Source organism: Ambystoma mexicanum, chromosome 4q, assembly GCF_040938575.1.
Source record: "Ambystoma mexicanum isolate Mex_15411 chromosome 4q, UKY_AmexF1_1, whole genome shotgun sequence".
In the NCBI taxonomy this organism is placed as follows: Eukaryota; Metazoa; Chordata; class Amphibia; order Caudata; family Ambystomatidae; genus Ambystoma; species Ambystoma mexicanum.
In genome coordinates, this window is record NC_090928.1 from 965675014 (window position 1) to 965698505 (window position 23492).

The window sequence follows — 23492 nt, forward strand, 5'->3', positions numbered from 1 at the left end:
ATTATCCCTGAAGGAATGTACGATGGGAATGCTGTAAGTGGAAGGCCCAGACACACAGCTCTTAACGTGTTTGGGGAAGGAGGCGATATACATATTCATTTGTAAACTTGAGGCCAACATACTCCTGTCAGAGTTTCAGGCAGTCGCCTTTGTTCTGGGGATGTGGTGGTCTCCATCACACCATTTACTGGTTTTACATTTCTATCCAAGTCTGAACCCTAAAACAAGGTTCCCAAGAATGTTCAGCCTATCTCCCAATACAATTCAGTTGTGGTAACCCATTCTGCCGCAAGCCTCTCCTCTTACCTGAGAATAACAGGGCCACAGTAAGAGGGATGAACCTTCGAACATGAATCCTCTAACTGCAACCGCTCCCCTGGGCTGATTTCATAGCCGTGCCTTGGGTAGCTGACCAACCAGCTGTAGTCCACACCGGTCGTTATCTTGCGGTACTCCTTTTCTCGTTCTCGCTGCTGCCTCTCTGCCTGCTTAAGTTGCCAGTTCAGTTCCATCATCAGCGTTTCGATCACCATGTCCACAGGGCTGCGCTGAGAAATCCGACATTGCGGGTCGTTCCATCTGAACCAGGAGGACAGGGACATCCTCTCACAGTTTCTAATGCAATAGAGACACAAAGGCATGATTATATTTTGATAAAGGTACATGTTTGCATTCTGAACGCTTCACTGAATTCAGTACTGGGCCTGCTGTGTAGAAAAGCCTGAACCTTTGACTCGTTCATTGCCTCCACTTCCATGCTAATTCCATTCCATATACACTAGGCAATGATCATATGACAATGCAGAAAGTGTACAGTTTAACATCCCAGTGTCATAACACAAGAATCATAATGGAGCACAGCCTGCAAGCCATTCACATTACGACCCTGGCGGAATGGGTTTAACGGCGCTGGTAAAGGTGCTAGTGCTGTTAAACCTATTCCGCCCTATTACGAGGTTTCCTCGCAGGACCCGCTCTGGGCGTCTGGTCAGATCAGACATCCTTTGCGGGTCTCGCAAGGGGACCAGCATGCTAACAACGGGCCCGTTAGTAACGGGCCCGTTGTTAGCATCATCCCCATTCCCATTGAGCCCTATGGGGGCTTGAATGGGGATGGGTTCCTTGAATGAGGAGTTACCGGCCCATCCTAGGTCGGAATGGCCCTGTAATTCCCCATTCAGGGAATCCGGACCCGAGTTTGGAGGCTCCAATGCTGGAGGCAGCATTATTAAGGGCATGGCTACCTCCAAACTCGTAATGAGGCCCAGTGTGACCATATTTCTACATTCAATGATGGACACGGTCCTCTTAGTCTGCATGCTCATTTAATCTATTATTGCTTTCCATTAGTGGTGGTTTTGTTCCCCATCATCTGTGCTAAGATACCATACAGTGCTTTGTAAAAGGAACATCTCGAAAACCTAAGGAAGGCACTAGAATTATGCATCTAAACTGCGCTGGGTGTGAGGCTAATATAGGTCAGACCAAACAATGACTTGAGTTATGCTCCCTGCTGCAGCCTGCGGCAGGGTAAGGGGGGCGGTGCCAACACCCTACAACTTGACCATGAGTCCCTGACACTACTGCACTGGGTCTAAATACTCTACATTTGTGGACTCAGGGCAGTAGCGTCAGGGACTCGTGGTCAAGCTTCATAGAAGAAATATTAGGGCTGATTAATTATGAGACTGTAATATGGAGCAAACTTGCAACTCTAACCAAACGCGGTTTGCCTCATGCACTAATATATGAATGGATTTTAAGCAGAGGCGATGCTAGGGGTGGGCTGAGGGGCTATAGCCCCAGGTCTTTTGGTTGTAGCCCTGTATAGAATCTCAGGGGCTACAACCAAAAGGCTTGCTAGCCCCGAGTCCTGACGTTCCCGACATCAGTTAAGCCCAGATCTTTTCCAGACCTAGCACCACTCCTGATTTTTTTTTATTTTTTATTGTTTGGTTTGCAGTCTAAATACAATAGAAACAAACCTTTAAAATTTGGTACAAAATATTAATCTTCACAATTCATTTTTACAATAAAACACCCCAATTAGGGAAGCAGAACCAGGATAGCAGGGAGGTTGGGTACCTCACATTACAAAGAATGGCCCCTTCCCTCCCATCCATACTTGAATTTCTCTCCCATACTTTTCCCAACCCTTTTTTGTCTCTGGCTCTTGAAAGGTTCATGCACGTCCCCAGGATTTCGGTTTTCTAAATCTGGGGTGGCTTCTAACGTTATTGTCTAATGTCCACCCAGCTCCCCCTTCCTTAGCACTGACTTTCTCTTATTCTAGGAGGCGTAGGGACCTTAATACTGATACCTTAACACTCCTGATTTTGAGAATGCCTGCACTGTCTTTGAGAGGCTCAGCGCATCTACAGGTTGCCTCTTAGCAAGCCTTAAAGACTTTCTTTGCAAGGTTCCAGCGACCTCCCAATGTTCACCAGAGCCACTCGATATTACTCTGGCCTGGAATGTTTAAAGAATCCGGCATCTACCTTTCAATGAAAAGGCCTCAGGACTACATTTTCCAGTCACTCGGAGCATTGAAAAAGGTGTGGCATGTGTATTTTAAGCCTTTCTTATAACCTTTTTTAATGATCTGGGGGATTTTTCTGCAAACCTGTGTCTAGAGAACTCGCATCCAAAAACCACTAATCATATTTATCACTCAGAATCTGTGGGTTTTTGTGTTGTGGGGTTGCAAGACCCAGCAATGTATTCAAATTACCATTCACAGCTATTCTTTCCCCATATTCTTATTGTCATGGCAGTTGAGGGCAATTCGGAAGTAGCGGGTAACCAAAGTTCCACCACATCAATCTCCAAAGCCTTGCAGGGTCTGCTAAAACTGGGATTGAGCCATTAGCATCCTACACTGAGCAGCCTGGTAGTGTTTCAGAATGTTGGAGCATGCCAAGCTGCCTTGAGAGCGCGGTAAGAAAAGCATCTTCCGTGAGGTCCTATGTGCCTCACCCCATCAGAGAAATTCTTTTGTATGCTCTCCAAATGTTGGTAGGGGTCAGAAAGTGCAAGGTGTGGAATATGTATAAAAAGGGTGGTAGTATATTCACCCATATCAAGTGAAGTCAACAAAGCCATGAAGTTTCCAACCGTTTCCAGGACATCATATCGTCCTTAAGCTCAGCAACAGATCTGGAATGTTGGCCTCTTAATGATCAGACACTCCAAGGTATATCAGCTCACCATTCGCCTTCGCTACGGATTCAAATAGGTCGTCACAACTTTCCTCAGTGAGGTTTATATTAAGCAATTGTGGACTTCTCTAGGTTCACTTTGAACACAGAGCCAAAAGATTTAGAGGAATTCTTTGAAAGCGCCAGTAAAATAATGTCTGCAAATAAGGATATTTCTCAGGGCTTCCCATTGTAATTAATGTCCTTGATGCGAGGATGGTCCAAGATGTACTGGGCTAAGCAAATAACAAAGGCAACATAGAACCTGCCTGATGAGTACCCCTCCAGAGATTGAAAGTCTCTGACAAATGCCCATTGGCTCGCATAGATATAATATACAAACCACCCTCCCTCCTACTCTTTACGCTACCTCTTTAAGAAAATCCCACTGAACCTTGCTGAACACTTTCTCAGAATTAAGGGACACCAGGATTGACGGGGTTCCCATTTTGTGTGCCACATCCATCAAATCCACTACCCTATGTACATTGTCTTCCACGTTCCCGGCTTTTATGAAGCCAATGGTTGTGTTTAATCAGCAGATCAATGCAGCATTGAGCTGGTTGTCCAGGACCTTTGCACAGATTTTTGCGTCAATACTAACCCGTGATATCGGCTTATTGGAAGCGCATAGTCAACAAGAAAGTGGTCACTCCCACAATTAACTATCTTGTTAAACAGATCAGTAATTGGATCCAGGAGGACTTTGTGCAGCTTTTTCTTAAATAAATGGGTCAAGAGCCAGTTTCTGGTCACAGGTGAGCATCAGCCGCTTAACCATATTGTGGAAGCTGTCCACACCTTGGCTGCTCCTGGCCTCGCTAGTGTAGACCTTACTATAAAACATGCGAAAGAAAAGTGAAGTTTCACATTCACTTTGAGCCCTCTGGTACCTTTGCAGTTTATGAGTACCTCCATAGTATCTGCTTTGACACGTCTCTAAGTTTATAACCATGTAGTTGTGTTATATGTTTCATAGTAAGTGTGCCAAATCTTATGTATTAAGACTTCTGCACTGTTCATTTGCGTGATGGAAAGATGTTTCCTCGCCAGTTGTAGCTTCCTAAACTCTTTAAGAAACCCTGTATGCTGGGACAGGGTGGCCCGCCACAAAGAACCACATTGACTCCGGTGTATATTCCAAGGGTGTGTATTAAAATTCCCAAGTCCCTTGCGGGGAATGTTTAGAGCACTAGGAACGGTATCCACTATCTGTCTTTCCCTTTCTGGGCTAATGGTGTTTTCCCTAAATCATTGGCTAGCTCACTCCCTAGGTATCTTCTAACTTTCCCTCTCCTAACCCTGCTCCGTAATCTCAGGGAATAGTAAATGGTGCCTTCTTTCGCCCCTGCTTCACGCTCACCCCTTTCGCACCTTCTCAAACCTGACACTTCGCTATACCGGCCTCATAAGTTCACCTCCCACCACGTCACTGTCCCTCCAACCTCTATCTCTGAATTTCCACCTCCACCCTTCGATCTTACTTCCTTTCATACTCCTAATCTTACTACTACTTGCATCTCTAACTATCCCTTTACCTCTGTTATTCTTTTCCCTCCTTCCTCTCACGCTACTCCCAACGTCTTACTGTACCTTTGGTTCCCAATTCTCTTTTACTCTATACCAATAGTTACTCCCACTCACTGTCACTATCTCAGCCTCTCCCTCCCTCTTCTACTATTTCCATATGTGGTGATTTGAAATGTTTTGTTTTTATAATGAAAGTATATTTAATGTTGCGTAAGGTTGTCTTTGTACAACCAGGATCACAAATAATAATTAAAAAAACAAATTCTACTCTGCTAATACCCCTTCCCTTATGTTGTCTTTCTCTCTCTGCACTTGCAGGGATATCCTGCCCGCTCACCCCTTTTGCTCGCCCCTGGTCAGACCCTCATGGATACTCAGAGATATGGTGCCCTGGAATGTGGGCCTTGTATCGATCAGACACTTTAGAAGTGATTAACACTCCAAGATATTTCAACTCACCAATCGTCTTCGATACGGTTTCAAATAGGTTGTCACAGCTTTCCTTGGTGAGGTTTATATTGAGTATTCTCAGACTTCTCTAGGTTCACTTTGAACCCTGAGGAATTGTGATAATAGGCGCTCCGGCTGGCCCTCTCTCTCTGGTTTCCCCCGGTCCTGACATGATAAACTAGTACTTAGTCATTACATGATTGCCCATTTTCTTTCCCCCATAACCAGCACAACACTGCACCTCTCTTTCCACCCCCAGCAAAAACCACACTTTTTAAATGTATTTTTTGCCTACACTGACTTCAACACCCCATAATTCCCCCAGAACTGATCAATTGTAAACCTGCACCAAAGCCCCCTATGATGCACAACCCACCTAGATCCTGCGTCCCTAAACCTCATGTCTCCCAACTTCTTCCCGCAACTCCCCCCTCATCTGATGATCCTCTCCCCTCTACCATCCATCTCACCCTTTCGACCCATCTTGCCCGCTTGGCCCCTCGGCACAAGCTCTTCCTCGGAGCCATAGCAGGAAAATCCAAACTTGCCCTTTTACCAGCACTGTGTACACCTTCTTAGACCACCTGAGCATGCCACCTTTTACAGAATCCCTTTCCATCCCCAAATCCACCCCTGCATATATCCTCCTGCCCCCTATTGCTCCACTTGCTCTTTTTTCCCTGTGGCAGCCTGACCACCAGATATCAGCTGTCGTTAACCCAAATTCACTCTGATCCAGAGTCCCCACCGATGCTTCCCCTGCTTATTGTCAGTCCTAGACAAATAAGAGCACTGAACATAATGTGGTGACCAGGTAATAAGCATGTTTGAAGACATCACTCACCCGGGCTACCCTCGCAGACAGTATGCTCGCCCCACGATGACCCACAAATGTTGTTGTGACCACTCTCTGTACTTTAGCAATATGCATCACCTCCACCATGATAGATCCCCACTCTTATCCTGTGCCAATGTACTGTAATCCGTTTTATCCCTGGACCTCTTCAGCTTCATTTGTTTAGGGGCCAGCACATTCAGCAGCCTCCCAGGGCCATCTACAACACAATGTGATCCTGCACGGGTTCTCCCCATCCTCCTTCAAACATCCCATCAATACCAATTGCTGCCCCGCTCCTTGCCATGCACCCCAGCCTGTTGCTCTCTGGCTGGCCCTGGTCAGACCCCCAGGGGCACTCTGGGATATGGTGCCCTGCACACCTCTCTACCTCCGACTATCACTCTACTACTTATCTCCTTCACCCAGTTCTCCTACTCTCTCCCAACTACTACTACCACTTCCACCACTACTACTCTACAACTCACATTCTCCCCTCTCTCGCACAAACACTCCACAGACCCCCTCCTTAACAATAGCCTTTGCACTCCAAACACTCTCACCTCCTCTGCTTTCTCAGACGTCCTCTACTGCCTCATGTCCTCACTCAACTAACCCACACTTGTACACTCACACATACCTCCTTAAATAGACCCCTCCTGCCAGGATTGGATACTCATCCTGTTCAATCACTTACCTGGCTCACATGGGTGTGACAGGGAAGGCCATGGGAGTGCTTAAAAGGGCTGGAAAGCCCCACTCCTTTCCAACATGGACCCTGCTAGGGTCCACGGTCGTTCTGCTGTTCGAGGCCTGAAGGGCCTTTTAAAATAATAATGACATCCCTGGTTGTATAGTGGGGTCTTTATTTACTAATAAGATTTCCCCGGTGGGCTAGTGGAGGCTTGTCCCGGTGCAGGCTCCAGCTGACGCCGTCAGCTGGAGCCTGATTTCTTTAATGTCCTGTGTTGTGGGTGCTCTGGCACCCCTTGCTTTTATGCAATCCACGTCCTCCTGCATTAGGCGGCCAGTGTTGTGTCAGCATACTGCTGCTCTGGCATCAGAGAGCACGTCTCCTCCGGCTGCTGCTCTGCTGCGGCCTGGAAGCCACCATCACTGCAGGTAAGGAGGGCTGAGGAGGGGACCTACCTGCACTTAGGAACCCGTGTTGGGCTAGGGTGGGCTCCACAACGATGGCCCTGTCAGATACCTCCACCCTTGCTTTGCAGTTGGTTTCTGGGATCTCTTGCCCATGCTTTTGAACTACCTGCCTGGATTTTGGATTTTTAGACAGGGTCTCATTTAGTAAAGCCAGGGTCTCTTGGTGTTAAAGGGACGTAGCCTCTTGGGTCTCACCATGCATCTCCAGCAGCCCTTCCACGGATGTTACCTTGACTCGGGAGGTGTTTTCTCCTGTTGGTACTCCCTGGTTACTTTTATGGATTCAATCTGCCTTCCTGCCTGGTTCTGCATGGCTCGAGTTAGGGGTCTTCTTGGGCACTGATAAGATATGTACACTCTGCCTCCACAAGCATCGCACTTAGTCCTCCGATTCACTCTGGCTATTCAGGACTTTTTCGTTGGTCCTTGGTAACATAGCGAAGCCATCCATTGGTTGAACGCAGGGAATTTCTTTCCAATGATAAGGTCCTCCGGAAGGTCTGATTCACCAGAACCCTGGTTTCACAAACCTTTCCCCCAGTTTGGAAAGACACTCTGGTTGATGGATATGTAACCCAGTCGCCATTGACACAACAGGTTGCTCTATGACTTTCATCAAACTGGCTATCTGGAAGTAGAAACTCTGAACAGATGGTGCTGTAAGTGCTGCCAGAGTCTATGAATGCCCAGATGATCTGCTCATGCACCTTCACCTGCATGCAATATTCATGCTCCAGGAAATCACTGTGGGTGTACAACAACTGGGCCCTAGAGCATCTTATGGGAGTTCTTGCCTTCTTCCTCTGCCCTTTAAATTTTCCCATGGAACACTGGTTTGAGGATGTATCCTTTGGGCTTGCGTCCCTGCCTGTAAGGGCCGACGCATTCTCCTCCCCCATTTGGAACAACAGTTTCCCCTCTTCCACATAAGGCCATTGTTGGAGTACCACCGCCCGTAAATGGGCTACCTCTTCTTCAGAAGGGCCTTCTTCTTCTTCAGAAAAAGGGTTAAGTTTCCAGATTGGGATTCCCTGGTCTGCGTCCCTCTTCACCTTTTGGGAATGGTTGTTTTCCTGTAGTTCAGATAGTATTGGAGTGGTACGACCATTTTTGAATTCCTTCTCAATATTCTGATTGAGCCTTTTGCTGGTTTCATTCTCCAACGAGGTACCCGGCTTTGGACATACTTGGAGTATGGTTCTCTGGTAGTCGGGACTCGTCTTAAGTATGTTCTGAGCCTGCTGCTTAGCGGGGAAAGGACTGGATTCCTCCTTCCCGTTACCTTCTCTCAGAGTGACGAGCGATGTGACAGACAACCTTAGAGAGTCTCTTCGCATTTGTCTTTGGTAGGGTATCCCTGTTCCCGATCTAATGTGGAACATTCTGGCTCTCAAATTCCAGTTGGCTGCCAGTCTTTGACTTCAGCTGGAATTCCTTGTGTATGGAGATTGGATCCAAGGGCCTAGCCTTAACCACAGATCCCTCAACCTCTTCAGACAGGGTAGCGTCACTGTCATTTGGGTAGCAATCCCTCTGTCTTTCTGGCTTTGGCCGTAATCCAGACACTGAAGGCTTCCCATGTTGCTTCTCTGGCAAACTCTTCAGCTCTCCTTAAGTTTAATTCAGTCTCCCAGATAGTATCCAAAAAGAAGCGCCCAAATACCTGCTTGAAGGTGAAGGGGTTCTGTGGACCAATTTACTAAGAGTGCTCAAATTTGGCTGGATACCGGGCCAGACTCAGTAATGTCAGAATGTCATATTCAGACTTTTGTTGGGACCGATAAACTGGAGCAAAATATCCCACACAGTCCGAAGGTAAGTCCACTTGCAAGTCTGTCTGAATCAGGGTCTTTTCATCAACAGGGATATAATGTTCATGTGCACTTTGGACGTGTTAGGAATTTTCCCAGAGCAAACTTTGGGTTGGTACATGGGCACGGGTGGTCAACGGTTGAAAAATCAACCCCGCAATTCTGGTTCCTGGTGCTAGATGCTCCAATAGGTCTTCCTGGGGATGCATCTCCTCCATCCGGGTAAAAGTCTTTTAATGGCATGGGCAATCTCTTTTTTGGGATCTGTCCGATCCCATTCTGACACTGCATGTGACAGGGTAGCCCACCACAAAGGACCATGCTGACTCTGATGTTTATTTCAATGGTGTTTATTAAAATTCCTTATCGATGGGAAAGTCGTATCTCTTGTATCAATGGTGTCTGGATCTAGCGGGCTTGGGATATTTGGTGCTAGGGCTGGCCCTCTCTCTCTGGTCTACCCAGGCCTTGCCCCTGCCTCCCTAACCCAGACGTCCCCATCAGGGAATGTTAGTAGCACTAGGAACGGTAACCCCTATCTGTCTTTCACTTTCTGGGCTAATGGTGTTTTCCCTAAATCGTTGGATAGCTGACTCCCGAGGGATCTTCTAACTTTCCCTCTTCTATCCCTGCTTAGTAGTCTCAGGGAATAGAAAATGGTGCCTTCTTTCGGCCCACATCACAGTCACTCCTTCTCGTACCTGACCTTTTGCTACATCGGCCTCATAGGTTGTTCTACACCCACTGCTCAGGCATCAGGGAGCACGTTTACGCCGGGTTCTGCTCTGCTGTGGCCTGGAAGCCACCATCACCGCAGGTAAAGAGAGTTGGGAAGGGGGCCTGCTTGTACTCGGGCACCTCTGTTGGGCTAGGGTGGGCTCCCCAGGGCTCCCCACCTCCTCACCCCCATGACAGGGCCACAATGCCTATGTATGCCTTCTAGTTCTTTGATTGTCTGCAGAAGAGGTTCCCCTTCTTTAATTGTAAGTTCTGTAAGATAGGAAGCCTTTGCCATCGAGGAGTCCCTTGTAGTTGCATTCATTGGATCAAAACATAGGAATGATAAGATATTACCTTCCTTTTTGGTAAAGAACTCTGATTTTCTTCTACATCTCAGAAAGACGTATCAGATCTAAAAGCAGCATGTTCTCTTTTTATGTTCCTCCATCAGCTCTGTTTTATATTACAAAATACGGTGTGTTTTCAGAAATGGTGATCACTTCTATGCTCTCTACACCTAGATGGACCTACAAATCACCATCTATCATAATATGGTCAATTTGTGAGTATGTTCCATAAATGTTTGAGTAGTAACAGAAGTCTTTCACCTCAGTGTTTATCTCCCTCTATGAATTCCTTAAGTCCAGCTTCACAAAATATCCTTACCTATCTGACCTCGCCCCATCTGTTTCTCCTTGACCTGTCTTTCTCCTTATCCATCACAGTGTTAGAGTTGCCTGTTAGAACAATTGATCCCATTTGGGCCCAGCCAGGTTTCAGTGGGTTTGTTCAGTGTCAATTAGTGCTCTCCCTACCCCTACAGGCAGACACTTGATTGGAAAATACTGACTCTCCTATTTATTTAAGATTTTATATGGCGAACTAGGCACAAATGCATCTGAGTGCTTTACAATAATTCACATATATAAAACATAAATGCATTAAAAATAACAACACATACAATTCAGGATACAAAAGTTCAAAGAGCATTAAAATCACAAACAGAGAAAAAAAACTGTAAACCAAATACAGATAAAACGTAATATTTAAAAGTGGACTTCCAAAGACATGTTTTCAAAGTTTTCAGAAACTGCAAATATTGAGGTATTTTAAGTAGGTCAGGTAGTAACAAGTTCCAATAAGACACAGCAGCACTTGAAAGGGATATTTTTGCAGGATTTACATGTTTGAACTTTGGTACTTACAAGAGCAGAGAGACCTGGCTGCCAAGGCCTCTAGGCCCCACAGAGATTCTCAATGCACTGCCAGGTAGCCAGGAGTCTGAAGATGGATTGCTTTGTAGACTATGCATAGCAATTTGGAGATGATCCTAGTTTTTAAAGACAACCAATGCAGGGACTACAGGATTAGAGTAATACTTTAAAACCTTTGTGCTCCAAAAACTAGGCGAGTAGCTGCATGAAAAACAACATTTAGTGGAGCAATAGATGTTTGTTGAATACCAGTTAAAGTGAATTGCCAAAGTCAATCGTGGATAAAAGCAAAGACTGTACTAAAAAATGAAAATGATCAGAAGAAACATCATTTTTTACTGAATTGATGCAGATAGCTGGAAATGAGCTGATTTTGCTAACATATCTATATGCTGTAAAAAAGTAATATTGGGGACCAAGCAAAAACCTAATGGTTTAGCGAAGGAAGAAAATTCAGGAGAACACCCCAAAACTTTCGAATTCAAATACCAGCTCAGCACTTCCCCTTGTAAATTGGAAAATAAAATAAACTCAATTTGGCCAGATTTAGTTTTAAAAAAATGTGATGACATCCATGTCTCAATCTCGGATAGACAATCACAAAGTTGCATCATGTCTTTTTCAGATTTAACTTGGTGTCATCAACATATTGATGTATATCAACTCCATAGTTAAAAAGTATTGGAAAGGGTTAATTCTTAGCCCTTTTTATCTGTACCTCTTGGAGCATTGTTTCGCTCCCTTAACATTAAGACTTGGCTGGTGGCAGTGGTATCTACCCTAATTTTCCTACCGCGATTATATTACATAAAGTGGTATTGTTTTAGGCTATTTTAGTAGCCTCGAAATTTAAACCCTCTAGCCCAAATACTTTTTATTTCAGCTCCGGTTGGGTTTAATCGCCATTTATTTTTGTTAACATCCTTCTTGGGTCTTTCTTTGCGTGGCAAACCAGGTTTGCCTCCTTTGTTCACCGACCTTTGGCGGGCTTCTGACCAGAAGCCCCCCTTTGGCGTCTGGGTGTCTCAGTAAGCTGAATGTGAGGGAAGGGTGTAGTCACCCCCTGCACAGGGTCTCCTTGGAGACCCAAGTCGCGCTTTGTGTTGATTGGCCGAGGTGGTTGTCCGGTCCAGACAACCCCCCTGCTGAGTGATTGACAGCCAGGCTGTGTGAATGAGGGATTTTGGCATAAAAGGCAGGACCCTTGAGCTAGCAGGCAGAGTCGCCTCTGGAACCACAAGGAACCAAAGAGAATCAGAGAAGAAGGCGGCTGCTGCAACCCTGAATCCCGGTGAAGCCCTGCTGCATTCCTAAGCTATCTACACCTTCAACGACTAAGAGAAGATCCAGTCTGGAATTTCTTCCCTTGAGCCTGGTGGGATCAACCAGCTCGTCTTTTCTTCAGTCAGAGAATCCTCTCCTGGGTCGAAATCACTGCTGTGCTGTAGGGGTCCGGAAAGCCATCAGAAAAGCCCTCTCCTGATTTAAAGGAGCGCACCTTTTATTCATTGTTGCCTTTTTCGCTGCTGCTGGCCTCATCCCTGGGTAGTGCAGATCGCTCCAGACGTTCTCCTTCTTGTCCCCACGACTGAAGCCGCAGAAACCGTGAGTCTGCAGGAACTACCAGGAACAACTGCCGTGGCACCAGCTTTTCTCCAACGGAATAAGGTACTGTGCACATTTGGTCATTCTCTCCGTCTGAGCATCTGGAATCGGGGTGAACCCTTTTCCTCCACGAAGATTTGTTCTTTCTTCTCTCCCTCTTATAACTTTTCCTTCCATTTGACAATCTTTATGAACTCTTGGCATTTCGAATCTCGAACTGTTCAACGTGTTATCCTCAGCAACTGAACATCTGCTCCATTGACACTGGCGCAGGCCTATTGACTTTAATCTGTATCTTTGAATAAGTCCTCGAGTCTCCTTGCCTTGAAAAAATATTGCCTATGATTTTTATTCACTTTTCCCTTGTTTGAAATTCTTAAGTACAAAGTGTGTTTTAACTTTATGAGCATTTCTATCCGCGGGTACGCGTTAGTATCGCAACACCGGTCTGTCAAATTCTAATGTACTTACCTTGAATTTAGTGAAGTAAGTGGAATTGGTTGTGTGTGGTGTATTTTACGTGTGGTTTTGAATTTATAGAAGTGTTGTGTTTTATAACAGATGGTTTAAAAATAAATGTACTTATATTTTTTTACCTGAAACCTTGAGTCAGTGTTTGCTTGAGTCACAGTAATTGTGGTCCTTTGTGTAATCTCTACTACTGCTCATTTACTCTTGAGATAAGTCTGGCTGCTCTGCTACTGCTACCACTTTAACAGTGTAGTACAGGCTTGTACCAAAGGTGAACTTGTATTACCACTTGTAGTCTTAATTGTGTGTAGTGGTCCCTAAGGGCACTGCACAGGATTCTGCCTAACACTGGTGTACAGCGGTGAGGATTTGAAAGTATAGTGATTACACTTAGTGTTGCTATTGCTTGGGTTCAACTAACCACAAGGCTAAACATGACTAGTTCTATTAACTGAGAAATCATGTCAAATATGCAAAGCTACACTGAAGAGGGTCTCTTAAACTACACTGCTGAGGTTTTGAGAACCATGTGTAGGGAGAGGAGTCTCTCTGGTAAAGGAAAATATTCTGAACTGGTTGCTAAGTTATTGGGAAAACAAAGTCTGGAGAGTAGGTCAGAAGGGCCTACCCCTCCAGCAAATGTGGATACTGATGTTTCTGATTCTGAGAGTGTTGAAGAAGAAGTAGATAACCCTTTGTTAGGAGTTCCTACCCACCCCTTGCCTGCTCAGCAACCACAACCTCTGTCCACTGGGACCCACACAGGTCCTACACATACTCCTGGGTTTATTGCACTAGAGAAAATGAGACTTGAGTAATGATGCACAAACTGCCATGAAACATCAAGAGTTAAGGCTTAGGGAAATGGAACTGAACCATGAACTAGAAATTAAGAAATTGTCTGTAGAAAATGCTTCTCTCCCAGAGTCTTCTAGGTCTTCCAGCCCTAAGAGACCCCATATGCCAAAGGAAATGATTGTTATCTATGAGACTAAACTTGATGTTTTGGATTGGTTAGCAATGTTTGAGTACAATCATGGGATTCAAGGTATCTCAGGGAATCAGTTGATTCATTGGCTTTTCTCTAGGCTTCCCCCTGTTGCAAGTGATGCTGGAATTGGGGGAGGAGGATAAACAGGACTATGAGTGTGTGAAGCTAGCGTTAATAGCTAGATTTGGGAAGATCCCTTCCCAGTACCTAAGAGGTTTAGGACCCTCAAAAAGCATGATGGTACCCTTTGGGCTTCCTGGGTGTGTGAATGTTTGAAAAACTTAGATGGTTGTGTTAAGGGTTATAAATTAAACTCTTATGAAGGTTTGAGGAATCTTGTAATGTTGGAGTCTATTTTTGATGTCTGCTCCCCTGAGCTTAGACAGCACTTGGCTGTTTCCAAGGAGATAGATCCTAAGAAGTTAGCTAAGGCTGCTGACTTGTGGGTTGCCAACAGGGCTACTCCCAAGGATTCTGGGGCAACTCAGAAGAAGGATGAGGGAAATCAGCCAAAGAAAGACAACAAGGATAATTCCAATAATTCCCATCCAAAAGAGGGCCCCAAACATAACCAGGGTAAGCCACAAGGGAAACCGAATCAGGCTAGTGTACCATCTGGTCCCAAACCAGATGGAGGTCAGACCAAACCTTCATTCATTAGAGCATTTGGTAAATGCTTTGTTTGTGGGTTAACTGACCATGTGAAAGTAGATCCCAGATATAAGGGTAAACCTTCAGGGGTCCACACTGTCTTCTTAGCCTTCTCCCAGGTGGATGAAGTACTTATAGCGAGTGGAAACATTCAATTACTTGATGATGAGCCCATGAGAGTCTCAGCTAGTGTTTCTTTAGTGTCCTTGGGTCTTTGGGAACAACAGAACTTAGATGTCTATTACTCAATCCCAGGTAATACTAAAGAGTATTACAAAGATAGTGTTTTTGTGAATGGTCAGGAAACCCCTGCCATCAGAGACAATGGAGCCAGCATAACTATGGTTGATGAATGTTTCTTCAAGGTGGAGGATGTTGCTTAGGCACCCAAACACCTTACCAAGTTAGCTGGAGGCCCTGTGCAAATGGTTCCCCAGTTACCAGCTCTCATCCAGTGTAATGACATGACTGTCAGAATACCTGTGAGTGTGCAAAATAACGTACCTGGGAGGGTCCTGCTGGGTAATGACCTTAAAACTCTTGGAGTTGTGTCTAGTACCCTCAGCAGAAGGAAGCAGGAGCTCACAAGGTCTGCAAGGGAGAGAACCTTGAGAGGCTCTCCTGGGGACATGATAGAGGAAACTATCACCCCAAGTCCACAGGACTTACTTACTGCTATTGCAGGACAGAAAGAGACAAAGGGGAAACCCAAGTCTGCCAGCAAGAAACCAGCAAGTACTCCTGTGCCCAGAAGGACATCTCCAAGACTGTCCAAAGTCACTTCAGTGACTCTTCCACCAGCTGAGGCTGAGTGTGAGGTTCAACCCTGTATGGTTCAACTAGATACTGAGGAATCAGATCTAGAAGAAGATCTTACTCTGGTTGGAGATCTTGACCCTGTTGACCATTGTGAGCTGCAGTCTTTACTGGCAGAAGGTGGACCCAACAGGACAGATTTCAGCAGAGGACAAAGAGAGTGTCCTACTCTTGAAGGTCTTCGCCTACAGGCAGCTTCTCAGTTCAATGGGACTGAGCCTGGAAAGTATAGGTTGCACTGGGAAGAGGGCCTCTTCTACAATGAACCGACTAAGTCAACCCACGTAGACTGCAAAAGACTTGTAGTACCTCTAGTGAACCGACTCCAATTTCTGCCGTTAGCCCATGAGATACCTTTGGCTGGTCACTTAAGTTTTAAGAAGACCAAGGAAAGGCTCTCTCTTTACTTCTACTGGCCTAAGATGGGTTAAAAAGTAGACAAGTTCTGCAGGAGCTCCCACACTTGCCAAACCTCTGGTAAGAGTGGAGCCAAGAATGTGGCACCACTGGTGCCTCTCCCAGTGGTGGGGGTTCCTTTTTAGAGGGCTGGGATTGACATTGTTGGTCCTCTAGACCCTTCCACATCTTCAGGCAACAGGTTTATCCTGGTTGTAGTGTATCATGCCACTAGGTATCCTGAAGCCATACCTATGAGGACTGTTATGGCTCCGGCTGTGGCTAAGGTCCTACTTGGTATTTTTACCAGAGTAGGTTTTCCTAAGGAGGTGATATCTGACAGGGGAACAAATGCTATGTCCTACTACATGCAAGCCATGTGGAAAACATGTGGAGTCACCTACAAGTTCTCGACTGCTACCACTCCCAAACCAATGGACTGGTATAGAGGGTTAACAGAACTCTGAAGAGCATGATAGGTGCTTTAGAAGAACACCTTAAAATAAAGTGGGACCTTCTACTGCCATGCCTTCTCTTTGCATATAGAGAAGTCCCTCAGGAGGGAGTAGGTTACAGTCCCTTCAAACTTCTCTATGGCCGTCCAATCAGAGTTCCATTGGCCCTGATTAAGGAGGGGTTGAAGAGTGCTCCTTCCCCCAAGCCAGTCAGAGTGACTGACTATGCGATAGGTCTTCGGAGGAGAATGTCACACATGATGGCAGAGGCAAGTGATAACTTGAGGGCCGGTCAAGCTCTGGTCAAACATTGGCATGACCAGAAGGCTAAGTTTACTCAAGACCAGCTTGTTCTTGTTATGATCCCCAAAAGGCAGAGGGCCTTGCAAGACAAATGGATAGGACCCTTCAAAGTTGTGGGTAAACTTGGAGAGGTGAACGATCTGGTGGATTTAGGCAGACCTAAGGAGGCTCCCAGAGTCTTTCACACCAACCGTTTAAAGGCTTATGTCTCTAGACCTGACATAGGATCATTGCTCTTAGCTTCAGCTCAGGAGGAGAGTGAACCTCTATCTGACCTCCTCAGAGGCTTACCTTTAGATGAGCAAGTGGAAGGAGTTAATCTCTCTTCCAGTCTCACAGCTGACCAGCAGGATGAGTGCAAGTTACTGTTAAATCAGTTTGCCTCCCTGTTCTCACTCTCACCAGGCTTGACCCCTTGGGGCCAGCATGATATACTCACTGATGACTGCTTGCCTGTCAAAAATAGGGGGTACAGAATGTCAGACAATATAAGGAATGAGGTCAACAATATGCTTGATCTCTGTGTTATAGAGCCCTCTACTAGCCCATGGTCTAGCCCAGTTGTGCTTGTACCAAAGGCACGATCCAAGGAGTTGAGATTCTGCGTGGACTATAGAGCTCTAAATACAGTCACAAAGACGGATGCCCATCCTTTGCCTAGGAAAGATGAGCTGGTGGACAAACTTGGTGCAGCCAAGTACATCAGCACTTTTGACCTAACGTCAGGCTATTGGCAAATAGCCCTGACAGACCATGCCAAGGAGAAAACTGCATTCTCCACCCCAGCTGGCCTCTACCAATTCAAGGTAATGCCTTTTGGACTAAAGAATGCACCTGCTACATTTCAGAAGATGGTCTATCAAGTTCTGAATGGGATGGAGGACTTCTGCATGGCATACTTGTATGACATTGAGGTGTTCAGCCCTACATGGAAAGAACGTATTGATCACCTAGGCTATGTATTGCAGGCTCTGGAACAGGCCCATCTGACCATAAAGGCAAGTAAATGTCAAATTGGTCAGAGTACAGTCGTCTACCTTGGACATGAGGTAGGAGGAGGGGAAATAAGGCCATTACCTAGCAAAGTATACGCTGTACAAAACTGGGCCACCGCTACTACTCACAACCAAGTGAGAGCCTTCCTAGGTCCCACTGGGTATCACAGGAACTTCATTGAGAACTATGGGACCACAGCTTCTCCCTTGAATGTCATCTCCTCTCCCAAATTTCCTAAAAAGGTCAGGTGGAATGAGGAGTGCCATCAAGCCTTTGAAGATCTGAAGAAAGCCCCTTGTCAAGCTCCAGTCCTAAGAGCTCCTGACTATCACCAACCCTTCATTGTACAAACTGATGCTTCTAATGTAGGTATAGGTGCAGTCCTTAGTCAACTGGATGAGAAAGGTAGGGAACACCCCATTTGTTTCATCAGCAGGATGTTAAAGGATCCTGAGACAAGGTGGGCAACAATAGAACGTGAATGTTTTGCTATTGTGTGGTCACTGAAGAGGTTTAGGCCATACTTGTATGGTTCTACCTTCATTATTCAGACTGACCACCAACCCTTGAGATGGCTGATGCAAATGAAAGGGGAAAACCCGATGTTACTCAGATGGTCAATCTGTCTACAAGGATTTGATTTTCCCATTGAGCACAGAGCAGGAAGTCACCACCAAAATGCTGATGGTCTCGCTAGGGTGTTTATAACTGACTAGAGGTATGAGATCCATCCAGGAGTGGATTAAATCCTCCTGTCCCTTAGTCTGGGGGGGGAGGGAGAGTGTTAGGGAGAATTCTCATTCTATGGCTAATTTCCCTTACCTAGTCAGTCCCTCAGCAGCTTTGCTGGATTTCTGGAGTTTATTTTGTCCACTTGGTAAGAGTGTGAGCTTTCCCCCCCCACTCCTACCTGTGTTTTGCCATGTATATTTCATCGTTTTTTGTGATTGTGGACTCTGGAGTACACCACTTCAGTAGCCCCACTCTTTTGGTTGTTACACACCACCTTCAATGCAGTGACACAGGGTTGTCTTTTAGACTTCCCACCAACTCCATTTCTGGGGCTGACTACTGTCCCCCAGAAAAGGGTAAAGTTGCCATTAACTTTACACAATCATTTAACCACAGATCCAGTACACCCCATCTTACATGGAGTATTGGAAAGGGTTAATTCTTAGCCCTTTTTATCTGTACCTCTTGGAGCATTGTTTCGCTCACTTAACATTAAGGCTTGGCTGGTGGCAGTGGTATCTACCCTAATTTTCCTACCGCGATTATATTACATAACGTGGTTCAGTTTTAGACTATTTTAGTAGCCTCGAACTTTAAATCCGCTAGCCCAATTACTTTTTATTTCAGCTCAGGTTGGGTTTAATCGCCATGTCTTTTTGTTAACAATCTTCTTGGGTCTTTCTTTGCGTGGCAAACCAGGCTTGCCTCCTTTGTTCGCCGACCTTTGGCGGGCTTCTGACCAGAAGCCCTCTGGCGTCTGGGTGTCTATGTGGGCTGAATGTGAGGGAGGGGTGTAGTCACCCCCTGCACAGGGTCTCCTTGGAGAACCAAGTCGCACTTTGTGTTGATTGGCTGAGGTGGTTGTCCGGGCTGGACAACCCCCCTGCTGAGTGATTGACAGCCAGGCTGTGTAAATGGGGGATTTTGGCATAAAAGGCAGGACTCTTGATCTAGAAAGCAGAGTCACCTCTGGAACTACAAGGAACCAAAGAGAAACGGAGAAGAAAATGGCTGCTGCAACCCTGAGTCAGTCCTGATTTATCTACCCCTTCAACGACTAAGAGAAGATCCAATCCGGAGTCTTCTTCACTTGAGCATGGTGGGATCAACCAGCTCGTCTTTTATTCAGTCAGAGAATCCTCTCCTGGGTCAAAATCACTGCTGTGCTGTAGTGGTCCGGATAGCCATCAGAAGAGCCCTCTCCTGATTTAAAGGAGTGCACCTTTTATTCATTGTTGTCTTTTTTCGCTGCTGCTGGCCTCATCCCTTGTTAGTGCACATCGCTCCAGACATCCTCCTTCTTGCCCCCATGACTGACTCTGCAGGAAGCATGAGTCTGCAGGAACTACCAGGAACAACTGCCGTGGCACCACCTTTTCTCCAACGGAATAAGGTACTGTGCACATTTGGCCATTCTCTCCGTCTGACCATCCGGAATCGGGGTGAACCCTTTTCCTCCACCAAGATTTGTTCTTTCTTCCCTCCCTCTTATAACTTTTCCTTCCATTTGACAATCTTTACGAACTCTTGGCAGCTCGAATCTCGAACTGTTCAACGTGTGATCCTCAGCAACTGAGCATCTGCTCCATTGACACTGGCGCAGGCCTATTGACTTTAATCTGTATCTTTGAATAAGTCCTCGAGTCTCCTTGCCTTGAAAAAGTATTGTCTATGATTTTTATTCACTTTTCCCTTGTTTGAAATTCTTAAGTACAAAGTGTGTTTTAACTTTCTGAGCATTTCTATCCGCGGGTACGCATTAGTACCACAACACCGGTCTGTCAAATCCTAATGTACTTACCTTGAATTTACTGAAGCAAGTGGAATTGGTTGTGTGTGGTGTATTTTACGTGTGGTTTTGAATTTATAGAAGTGTTGTGTTTTATAACAGATGGTTTAAAAATAAATGTACTTATGAAATCTTGAGTCAGTGTTTGCTTGAGTCACAGTAAAGGGGTCCCTTTGTGTAATCTCTGCTACTGCTCATATACTCTTGAGATAAGCCTGGCTGCTCTGCTACTTCTACCACTTTAACAGTGTAGTACAGGCTTGTACCAAAGGTGAACTTGTATTACCACTTGTAGTCTTAATTGTGTGTAGTGGTCCCTAAGGGCACTGCACAGGATTCTGCCTTACAATTTAGTTTAAAAAAAATGTGATGACATCCATTCTCAATCTCGGTTAGACAATCACAAAGTTGCATCCTGTCTTTTTTAGATTTAACTTGGTGTCGTCAACATATTGATGTATATCAACTCAATAGTTAGAGGCCAAAGTCCCTACGGCTTCATGTATACATTAAAAAGCAAGGCAGAGAGAATAGGCCCTTGCAGGACTACAAAAGGAACTGAAAAGGATTTAGATTGGGAAGTCCCCATCACTGCCCTTTAATTTCTATTCATCAAAAATGAACTGAACCAGTCTAATACCAGACCTCTGATCCCCATTCTACAGGATAAAGTTTCAAGTCTTGTGGTCAATTGTGTCAAAACGGCCAACAGGCACAACAGTGCTAACAGACAGAAGCCATCGTCATCCAAGATTCTGTAAATATCATCAAGGAAGTGTAATGTAACTGTTTTAGTACTACAGCCAGTCTGAAACCTGATTGACATGGTGCAAGTACATTTTGATTATGTATCCAGCCATTCAGCTGCTCCGACATAACTCTTCCAATAAATGTGCCCAAAAATGGTAGAGATGACTGGTCTGTAATTAGCCATACAACTTGTGTCAAGTTTAGGTATTTTTAGTAACAGGGAGACATGCTCTATTTTTAGGGAGTTTGGGAAGCAGCCAGAACGAACTATTAGGTTTATCAGCTAGAAAAAACAAGGAAGAATTGGAAATGTCACTTGACTTTGGAGGCTGTGCTCGGTTCATCTGCAAAGTAAGTGGCTTTGTTCTTCTGCATTAGAGAAAAATGTTTGGCTTCATCAGTGACTGGGAGAATAAAATAATCCAAACCTTTCTTTTCTTTACAAGGTAAATATATGTTATCAATAGGTAAAGAAGGTATTTCTTTCCGCATATCCTTTATCTTGTCGGAAAAGAACAATGCCAAATTTTGACATTCAGTATCCAGAAGCATGTGGTTGTACAGGAAGTATTCTGTTTTTCATAACTTTCAATAGCGCAAGAAAGGGCTTTAGGTTGGTTAGATGCATACTCAATAGACGCATAGTAGAACTTTTTTTTATTTGAAACTCTCATTATCACCCGGGACCCAAGCAATCAGGTTGCACAGATCGCGGGTTGAACCCCACGATCTCAGCCCGTGTTTCTGAGCTGCCTGACAGCTGCTTCCCCGCCCTGCCATCGTACACCAACCTTCCTCCACCCTCTGGTCACTGTTTTCTCCCCTCCCAACCTTCCTAGCCCACTTACCTTATTCTTTTGGCGGCGGCGCAACTGACAGTCCAGGCTCCATCTTGGCCTGCAAAGGAAATGGAAGAGGAGCTACATATGGAGCCCCGCCTTCCGTCTCCGTAGCGGCCAATTGCTGCAAGGCGTCCCGTTCATTCAAAGAAAATAAATTGTTATCAAAATGCTGGGTTTCCAGATTGGAAACCCAGGGTGCTAATGGCAATAACAACAGATCCGGGTAACAGTGCTAGTGCCCATTGTTAAGTTATAACTTGTGCCCCGTGCCCTTACCACCCGATCCGGCCTGTTGGATTGGCTGTTATTGCCATAATAGAGTTGCAGAGTGTAAAGACTGGAGGGGTGCATCTGTACTTCTGTCCTCTATATGGTTGGGACAAAGGCGCAGAGCAACCCCAGCCAAGGTTCTCTATATAGTAGAATGGATGAGCAACCAAGACTTAGCTCTCAGGAGGTGATGCGGGCAGGTTCTTACGTACAGTGAATCCCCAACCCCCCACAAAGGAATGTCCACACACTATGTTAGGGGAGAACACAGCTTCTTTATATAACATATGGTTGCTACCAAAACATACACATATGAATAAGAATATTTGGACTCTGGAGAATACTATTCAAAGAATGGCATTTATATACATTCTATGTGGTACCACACAATTCTTAAATTCAGTAATAAATGCACTAACTGCAGATAGTGTTAAATAGGCATGTGAATTCTTAAGTGAGGTGTAACAGCATAGATTATGGAAGTAAGGCAGGTTAGTTATGAAGAGTGGCAGAATTATTTTCTTTAGACTAGATATACAATTATGTGTGAAGATGCCCTCCCCCTGGGCAACCTGTAATGGAAAAATTAGGGAGTAACTTATCTTGTCTTTTACAGCCCAGTCCAATAATGTGCAATAACCTTCTGCTTTCTTTAAAAGGTTCTACCACCCCAAAGTACATGAGAGGCCACAGGAGAACATGATCCAAGACGGATCTGGGACCCCTGGACGACTCCTGATGCTAGAAGATGCTCTTCCTCATCTCAGTACCTTTGGTGCCTTGGGAGGCGAAGTGGCAGAGTTTTTCGGTTGCCCTCGAGGATTCCCTCCGATGATGGATCCCCCTTGGAAGAAGGAGCCACTGGGATGCTGAGTCCACAAGAAAAATTGAACCAAAGTCTTTCTGAAGTGCAGCAGTTTTACTCTTGGCAGTGCTCTCCTTTGGTTGACGATTTCTCCGGCTGTAGATGTCCCGTGAAGATGAAACTTGCTGTGGGCTCCATAAAGGCTTGGCAGATGAGAGTAAGACCCCTGGGACCCTTTGATGACTTCTGGCAGCGACGGGTGCAAAGGTCACTTTGGTTTAGGAAGATCGCGGTTTTGAAACTTTCGGTGCATCGTTGCTGCAGCTGCAGCTGCAGCACGGACCTCTGGACGGCTTCTGGTGACCTGGACACGACCACTGGAGTGAACCTCGGACTCTCACCAAGTTAGGACCTTCGGGACGTCTTCATTAGCTTCTGGTGATGTTCCTAGGCAGTTTGGAACTTTCGCAGCCCCGGGTGTCCAGCAGTGTATGCCACGGTACACCCTCTTGTGGGCGGGAGACAGAGAATGAGGCCCAGAGGTTAATGCAATCTTGGTTGAGACACTCTCCGCAACTCTGTTGTCACCATCATCTGGGCACAGCGGGCCTCCTCACTGCACCAGTACACTCCTCGCTACTGAGTCATGGGCACACTTCGTTGTACTCCAGCTGGGAACAGCGGTATCCTCCTGCTGCATCA

The 23492-nt window shown here is 45.6% G+C and overlaps 2 protein-coding genes across 2 annotated transcripts in view; one reads left to right on the plus strand and one right to left on the minus strand.

Moving 5' to 3' along the window:
* The window catches only part of LOC138468103 (ADP-ribosylation factor-like protein 6-interacting protein 4), a 758894-nt gene that overhangs the window by 620124 nt on the left and 115278 nt on the right, over window positions 1-23492 (plus strand). The gene's annotated exons all lie outside the window — the stretch shown is intronic.
* Window positions 1-23492, minus strand: part of RD3 (RD3 regulator of GUCY2D) — a 246759-nt gene that overhangs the window by 70287 nt on the left and 152980 nt on the right. Inside the window, exon 2 of the mRNA XM_069608518.1 lies at window positions 307-615. Coding sequence (XP_069464619.1) covers window positions 307-602 — 296 coding nt within the window. The 5' untranslated portion in view covers window positions 603-615. The remainder of the gene's footprint in view (window positions 1-306; window positions 616-23492) is intronic.